The 8497-nt window shown below is 39.8% G+C and overlaps 1 protein-coding gene across 2 annotated transcripts in view; it reads right to left on the reverse strand.

Annotated features, from left to right (window-relative positions):
- Nucleotides 1-8203, reverse strand: part of LOC138009442 (endosome/lysosome-associated apoptosis and autophagy regulator family member 2-like) — a 69752-nt gene extending 61549 nt beyond the window's left edge. Inside the window, exons 1-3 of one of the 2 annotated variants that reach the window (XM_068856458.1) lie at nt 8002-8203; nt 7744-7864; nt 3969-4188 (exon numbers count right to left, since the gene is read on the reverse strand). In XM_068856458.1, coding sequence (XP_068712559.1) covers nt 3969-4188; nt 7744-7864; nt 8002-8085 — 425 coding nt within the window. In that variant the 5' untranslated portion in view covers nt 8086-8203. The remainder of the gene's footprint in view (nt 1-3968; nt 4189-7743; nt 7865-8001) is intronic. The other variant, XM_068856459.1, reaches the window with a different exon arrangement.
- Nucleotides 8204-8497: the final 294 nt, after the last annotated feature.

Genomic DNA, 8497 nt, shown 5'->3' on the forward strand with positions numbered 1-8497 from the left:
CATTGCTACTAATTCTTCTGGTGATGGAACAGTTGGTGATGGTGGCTTCTTTCTATTTTTGGAAATATAAGAGATGACTGAGGACGGGTAGCCATTGGCTTTTAGTGCATCTGTGACATAGTTGGTCTCGCGTGATTTTCCTTCGTTAGTGCTTGGGAGATTAGACGCACGGAATAACAAGGTAGAGGCCGTGCTGATTTTGTGTTTTCTCTCATGATGTGAGGAGAAGTCTAGATATCTATCAGTGTGGGTTGGTTTTCGATAAACGTCAATGACAGCAACACCATTTTTTCTGGACACTAAGGTGTCAAGGAAGGCAATTTGTCCATTGTTCTCTTCTTCAATGGTAAATGTGATCTTAGGGTCGACAGCGTTTAAGGTGTCGTGGAAGGAATGGACAGCAGCTTTCTTGATGACAACAAAGCTGTCATCAACGTATCGTTTCCAAATCCTTGGCGGAACAGTGGCAGAGCTGATGGCTGACTCTTCTATCACTTCCATACAGAGGTTAGCGACGATAGGGCTAACAGGGCTGCCCATGGCACAACCATGAATCTGCTTGTATGTGCGATTATTGTAGACAAAATAGTTGTTTGAAAGAGTGAAGTCAAGGAGAGAGATGATGTCGTCGGTAGAGAGGTTTGTTCTGGTCTGTAGTGTGTTGTCACAGTTCAGTTTATTGCGGATATAATCGCAAGCTTTATTCACTGGGATAGCTGTGAAAAGGGACACCACGTCAAATGACACCATGACTTCGTCGTCCAAGATTTCGATGTTAGCTACTTGTTTCGCGAACTGGGAGGAGTTGAGGACAGAATAACCATTAAGGTTCTGTATCGGAGAAAGGATATCTGATAGAAACTTGGATGTGTTATAAAGGGCGGAGCCGATACATGAAACGATTGGTCGAAGAGGGCAGCCAGGTTTATGGTGTTTAATAGAGCCACGAATGGCAGGTAGAGAACCATCTGTGGAATGAAGTTTGCGATAAGTAGCTTCGTCAATCTTATTTTCTCTTTTTAGAGCGAGGAGCTTGCTGTTCAGTTCTCTTTCAATTTTGGTGGATGGCGACTTGTAGACTTGTTGATAAGTGTCAGGGTCACTAAGTAGAGCTTCCATCTTGGTGTCGTAGTCGGATCTGTCTAAAACAACGAAACAGTTCCCTTTGTCAGCTTTTGTTATCACACGTTCAGGATCATTTTTTAAGTCCTTTAGAGCTTTTTGTTCAGCTTTCGTGATATTTTTATGTGGTGGAATTCGAGCTCTATGGAGTAAAGAAGCCGTAGTGGTTCGTATGGCGTCCTTCGAGTCATCGGGGAGGCGGGAAATGGCGGCTTCAACCTCAGAGACAATGTCTTTAACAGGGATGTTTCGTGGTGTTGGGGCGAACTTGGGGCCTTTCTCAAGTAGAGAACGTTCTGCCGTAGAGAGAGGTTTGTGTGATAAATTGATCACCCAGTTCTTTCTGTCGATCGTATTAGAGCTGTCATTTTTTGCTTCCATCCTTAAATTTGTAAACTTGTTCTCGTGTCTCGCTTCAATGTTGTTGCGGACTGATTGCGATCTCTTAATCAAATATTGTAGAAGCGTGGAAGAGATGTCATCGGTGACTAAGGTCGATAATTGCTGTTTGGATTCTTCGAGCGTTCTTTTCAAAACTCGGATTCTGTTGTGACAAATAGAGATTCGTGCTCGCATACAATGTTTGCTGGCCCGTTCCATAATGTTTTTGAACATCGGATGGTTGCCAGGTGGTTTAAATCTCAAAGACTTCGGAGTCCAATGGTTTTCCAATGCTTTGTGCGTAAATTGAAGATGGCGATGGTGAGCTTCGAGTTTGTAAGTTGTTTTTTCCATAGTCCGCGCTAATTTTAGGGCTTCCGACCCAGCCACTTGGCGAATACGTTTAAAAATTGCACCGTAACCAGGATGAGACATGTTGTGAATCTGAAAGACGTTCTCTGGTTAAAAATTGGTTAAAAATTATAAGCTTTCGGCTATCTATCTATAGCCTTTAACGAATGAAATATAAGAAGCACGAATCAAAATATATACGAAAAGGGGTGTAAAAATTCGATGCGGGTGAGAACTAAAATATGAATAAGAATGATCTAGAAAAAATTACAATAAAATAGAGTATTGTCTCGGTAACGGTTTAGAATTATTGTCCGCGTTAACAGTTTTTGCGGTATGCCAGGATTCCAAGGTTTTTCTAACACGGTAGTTGCCTTTGTCAATCACGCATGCATTATTAAAGTCAATAGAGTGGTCATTCTTCCATGCATGGCTGGCAATGTTTGACCCTTTCGCGAAATTTTTTAGGTTTCTTTGATGTTCTTTTTTCCGCTTTAAAAAGCATCTTCCAGTTTCGCCAATGTAACTCCACGGACAGTCCGAGCACGGAATTTTGTAAACAACATTGCATTGTTGGTCCAAGGGCTGTCTTGTTTTTGGGGATGGGAATTCTTGCTGAAGGGTTTTAAGTGGTTTGGTGACGACTCGAATTTCATGTTTGCGTAATAATCTCATGAGGGGCTCTGTCAAGCCGCTAATATATGGAAGGCACGCAAATCCATGGGGTGTATTCTGTGGGTCAACCCAACTAAAGAACATTGCTACTAATTCTTCTGGTGATGGAACAGTTGGTGATGGTGGCTTCTTTCTATTTTTGGAAATATAAGAGATGACTGAGGACGGGTAGCCATTGGCTTTTAGTGCATCTGTGACATAGTTGGTCTCGCGTGATTTTCCTTCGTTAGTGCTTGGGAGATTAGACGCACGGAATAACAAGGTAGAGGCCGTGCTGATTTTGTGTTTTCTCTCATGATGTGAGGAGAAGTCTAGATATCTATCAGTGTGGGTTGGTTTTCGATAAACGTCAATGACAGCAACACCATTTTTTCTTGACACTAAGGTGTCAAGGAAGGCAATTTGTCCATTGTTCTCTTCTTCAATGGTAAATGTGATCTTAGGGTCGACAGCATTTAAGGTGTCGTGGAAGGAATGGACAGCAGCTTTCTTGATGACAACAAAGCTGTCATCAACGTATCGTTTCCAAATCCTTGGCGGAACAGTGGCAGAGCTGATGGCTGACTCTTCTATCACTTCCATACAGAGGTTAGCGACGATAGGGCTAACAGGGCTGCCCATGGCACAACCATGAATCTGCTTGTATGTGCGATTATTGTAGACAAAATAGTTGTTTGAAAGAGTGAAGTCAAGGAGAGAGATGATGTCGTCGGTAGAGAGGTTTGTTCTGGTCTGTAGTGTGTTGTCACAGTTACCGAGACAATACTCTATTTTATTGTAATTTTTTCTAGATCATTCTTATTCATATTTTAGTTCTCACCCGCATCGAATTTTTACACCCCTTTTCGTATATATTTTGATTCGTGCTTCTTATATTTCATTCGTTAAAGGCTATAGATAGATAGCCGAAAGCTTATAATTTTTAACCAATTTTTAACCAGAGAACGTCTTTCAGATTCACAACATGGAACTTTCCTATTTAGTGGTTGGCCATTACAAACTTTAAAATCGTAGAGAGCTGGATAGAGGAGAAAATTATATCAAAGACTCGACAGTTTAAGAATGCAATGAGTTTGTACATGGCTGAATAAATATACAGCACCGGAGTTTCGGGTTATTCAGACTTTTAAACACATGTTTTGCATATGTAATGAAATGAAATTTTAAGCTAGTGAGTAAATGACGTCACTTTTCCCTAGATCCAACCCTCCGAGGTCCAACTGGTCAGTATGAAAGGTGAGTAATGGTGGACCAAGAAATCCACAACTTCCACTCAAAGTAAACAGCCTTCGGAAAAAAATCAAAAATCAAAATTTTGCCCATTAAGCAATCACACTTTCAAAATCTGAAGAGAAAAAGGAAGTGATTTTTTTAGCAAAGTAGCAGCTTCAATGGGCTTCATTAGAGATCCTCTCTCATGAAGACAGTAAAATACTTACTTTGAGCAGTTGCTGCTTTCCTCTGCTTTGTAATATTCACTGTCATATTGATATCCTTGATAATGAGCACCAGTGACATGACTCTCAAAACCAGTTGGGAGCTTATCCCAGCTGCTGAAACGGACACCACCGCCAACACTGTAGGTTCCTTTTGGGCATGCCTTACATTCAAGTGTTTTACTTGTAACATCGACATAATGCCCCAGCTCACAACTGTAGGCTGAGAAAAAGAATTAACAAAACAATCAATGGCAATAACAATGTCCACAAACAGTGCATCATATTATACTATTATTATATCATATTTACCCATGTTTAAGTCGACCTTTTATGGCCTCAAAGAAGCTACAAAAATCGCCCTCGACTTATACACGGGTGAAAGATTTAGAGCCAAGTTCCAGCTAAATAATTTACTCAAAATTAACATAATAATGGTGTCTTTAACTGGAACAGCTTATCTTGGACAGGTAAAGGAAAGAAAAGGAACTTTATTTAAGTGTCTAGTCATTCTAGCACTGGAGCGCTAATTGGTGACACTGTAAATGAAATGAACAATGAAAGTAAATCAAGTCAAATTTCGGTAAAAGGTTTACCAGCTTTAGCACTTGGATTTCTTCATTCAAGGCTGCAGTGCTTTAACAGCACGGCGCCCAGTCGCCCAAGGTTCAGGCGAGTGAGAAAAATTACCTGGTCACCTGGTCGGGCACTCTGGCTTATCGTATTTTGAGCAGATAAGCAGGCTAAAAATTTTAATTTGCTGATGGTTACACTTTATGAAAGCTCTCAGAAAATGTTTTTTTTTTTTTAACGAAACAATCGGTTCAAAGGCAGTTCCACATGATTGCCCTCATAACATGATCCATGACTTTGCAATTGACTGCTCGCGGCCGCACAGATTTTGATTCCTTCTCAAAAAATAGCATTAAATTTGGTACTTGGAGTTTGGCATTTATTGGTTATAGTTTTTAAACGAAGTTGTTACTTCTGCTCTGATGAAGTAAAGCACGGCCGGCAAAGCAGTGCAATTTATTGTTATATGAACCAGGAATCGCAGTTTAAGCAAATTTAATGTGTAGCGATGATTTTCATCCAGATCAAGATGACTTGTTTAAAATATGATAGCTTTTGGGGCAAGGTCCCAATTCATTGTTTCACTGTAGTTTTCAAAGCAAACTCCATGGAAATCCAGCGGCAGTGATTCACGTTTTGAAAATTTGTTTTCAACCTACCTAACCAGTAAAAAGGTTTACCTGTAGACCCAAACGTCTTTATCAAAATTACATAAACCTGCCACGACTTTACTTTTTTATTTTTAAACCTGAAAAACATCGGCAGCATTGCCACTTTTCTCATCTTTCTCAAGTATGGCGTGAAAAATATGACAGGTTGCAGGGTTTTCTTGCACTAGCAAGTTGGACAATCACCAGAGCAGTCGCAACAATTATTTTTGTTGAGAGAGAGACAATGAAATACTTATACTTATGCTATTAGTACAGAATACCAACCCCCCAGGTGGATGAAGATCTTGCTGCATTTTTGATTTCAGATAATTGATAATTAATTTTGGCCAACCAACTTTGAGAGCTGGCGACCCCAGCTGAAATGCTTGGAAGCCAGAAGGGCTCCCTGATATTTTCCTTAGAACACAGCCTTGTTCATTTGACTACTGTCAGAGTTATTTATGTGGTCTCATCAAACAGTAATCCAATCAGAAGATTATTTCCAAGTCAACCACTCATGTTGAATATCGTCCCACAAAATTATGTGAGATGAGGCCTGAGGTTTATAGTCAAGACTTGAGAGTCTAAGCAATTACAGAGGAAATTACAAAGGCAACCCTTTCTCAGTTACTTTAAGATCCTGAGTTTGGATCCAGCCGGGGTTCAAACCCACGACCTGATGCTCAACCAACTGAGCCACTGGTGTGCATTTTTTGTGTTAATTTTGTAAATGTTGTCCATATTCAGACAAACGTGTCTTGATTTTTATTTAATGGGTTATCATTACGAGAAGGCAGCTTGCTATATGTAAACTTGCAGGTTAACAGCATATTACTGTGAAACAAACTTCAGGCCTCAGTTGTTCAAAAGGTGGATAAACGCTATCCACCGGATAAATCACTATCCAGTGGATAAGCACCAACAAAACCAATTGAGTTATCCAGTGGATAGCGCTATCCATCCTCAGGGATCGCGTTAACGCAGAAATCGTGCATTTTTACGCAAATAAAATCCAAAAAATGCATCATCAAAATTTTAATGCGTCCCAGGACGCAAGGCACTGACTTAAATAACTCACACAACTTGCTTTGATTTGTCAGTATATTCTGTTGTTTGTAAAACTGTTGGAGCGATCTGTGCTCATAATTGAAGTTCTAAGAAATGGGGTTTAAAACATCTAAAAAGGTTAAAACTAAATTTTCGACCGCCTTCTGCGGTCTTCTTCAGAGGAATGTACTCTGCAAGTCACTGAATGCAAATATATAGCAAAGGACGTCACTGTTTGTTGCTCCTAAGGGAGGAAACCAGTAATACGTAAACCCTTGGGAAGGGTGCTCTTTCATTAACAGAGTTCTTGTCCAGGAATGAATGTAACGGCTCTAGAAAAAGCCTTTTTCGGCCGCCCTCCATGCATTGCATATGCATATGCTATGCGCAATATTAATTCCAAGTTGGTTACTCTCTTTTTCTCATAATTTAAAACATACTCTTTTTCTCGCAGAGGGTCACCAAGATTTTGGGACCCCCAGCAAATGCTTGGAACCCCAATTTGGCCGAACATGCGGGTCCCAGGACCCAGATTGAAAAATCCTAGTGCCATCCCTGATCCTTTGAACAACCGGGGCCAGAGATTTAAACCATTTGCTTCCAAAGATTTTATTCTGTCTAATGCCAGACAGTTTTGCACATCCATGACAGTCACTTTAGGAGTCAAACTTAAGGTCTTATGACCAAAACCTATCCTACTTTATTTAAAAGATCCCAGAAGACAAAGTGAGATCTCAAAAGCCTGGTCCAATATGACCTCATTGAATAACAAATTATTCACATTTTTACTATAATTTAAAGACAGACGAGAATGTAACAACAAAGTTTACATCGCAAGTAGGGCAAGATTGAGTCGATGACAAGAATCAGATGTATGTACTGCTACTCAATTACAAAATTTACGTAAATGGAGTTACTTTGACAGGAATATTCAGCCAGCTGGACAAAGCACAAATTTTGCAATACCTATTCACTGTACGCAAGTCGAATTAACTCTCAAAAATAAATCAGAAATTTAAGTATTCCTTGCTTTAATAGGAAAGATAAGGTCACTTCAAATATTGATCGCGAATATGATATGTAGGAAAGTGATTTGTAGACACAAGTTACCAGTGCATTTATTTTCCGCCAAAAGTCTATCCGATCTGCATAACAAGCGAAATATAGGGCACTTCTAGTCCAGACTTCATATACAGGAAACCGAAAATGCTAAATTTTAGCTTCATTACAGATTTAAAAGTTAAATTGAGGGACTTACTCGTAATCCGCTCTGAAATGAAAGAGACACGAGGCAAGGCAGCAAGACTTCGTTTTAAAGTTGCGTACGTATAATTGCAAATGCAAATGAAGTTTAATATTATTCGGTTCAATCGGACCGGCAAGCCTTCGAAACTTGTACAAAGATGGTTCACCACCCCATGGAAAAAGAAGGCTCGATAACAATTTATTCACTTTCCTCAGAACAAAAAAAGGCAATTTTCCTTTTACAATAAATACATAGCACTTACTGCAGTCTTTTTGGCGAACTGGGGCTTCCCTCGTTTCACAAACGTCCGGATCCTTCGGTACAGCCACGCGCCATCTGCTCTCAGCAGAATCGCACTCAGTGAATTCGTAAGTTTGTTGGTCCTTGAGCAATGCAATAAAAAATGGTTAATACACAGCATCGTAGAAACATGACTTTTGAGAATACCGAGGCGAAAAACGTAAGCATGCAGAGGAGGAATTATAAATCTTGCATTCTACAGACAATATTCCTCGCACACCTCAGTACACTTGATTAGAGACAACGAAGGCCCAACGAACACAATAAAGAGAACTGCAACAAGAGCCCAGCGACAGCTTTTCATGGCTTTAAAATGATACACCCGAGAATCGCTAAGCAGAAGTTACTTTCGCCAAACGGTTCAACGAAGAAGAACGAGACGAAACACAAAGACAAAAGAGAATTTATGAAGTGTCTTGTCGAACCCAGCCCTCCTCAGCGAAAATTGAATAAATTAGTTGTCATGGCAATCTTTAAATTTATGAGAAAAACTAACGCGGAGAGATTTCGACGTTTCGATGACATCCTGTCATCATTATCAAGAAAATGAAGAAAAATTTTTTTGAAGAAAATTTACATAAGTAAGTAGTCAAAAAAAAACTAAACCAAAAACAATAGTCTATTGTTCTAAGCCAGTGAATCATCCAGTGACCTCACACAAAGGAAAACACAAAGTCAAGTAAAAACTTTAGCACGTATTGAGTCTGATTGGATGT

This window comes from Montipora foliosa, chromosome 7 (genome assembly GCF_036669935.1).
Source record: "Montipora foliosa isolate CH-2021 chromosome 7, ASM3666993v2, whole genome shotgun sequence".
Taxonomy (NCBI): domain Eukaryota; kingdom Metazoa; phylum Cnidaria; class Anthozoa; order Scleractinia; family Acroporidae; genus Montipora; species Montipora foliosa.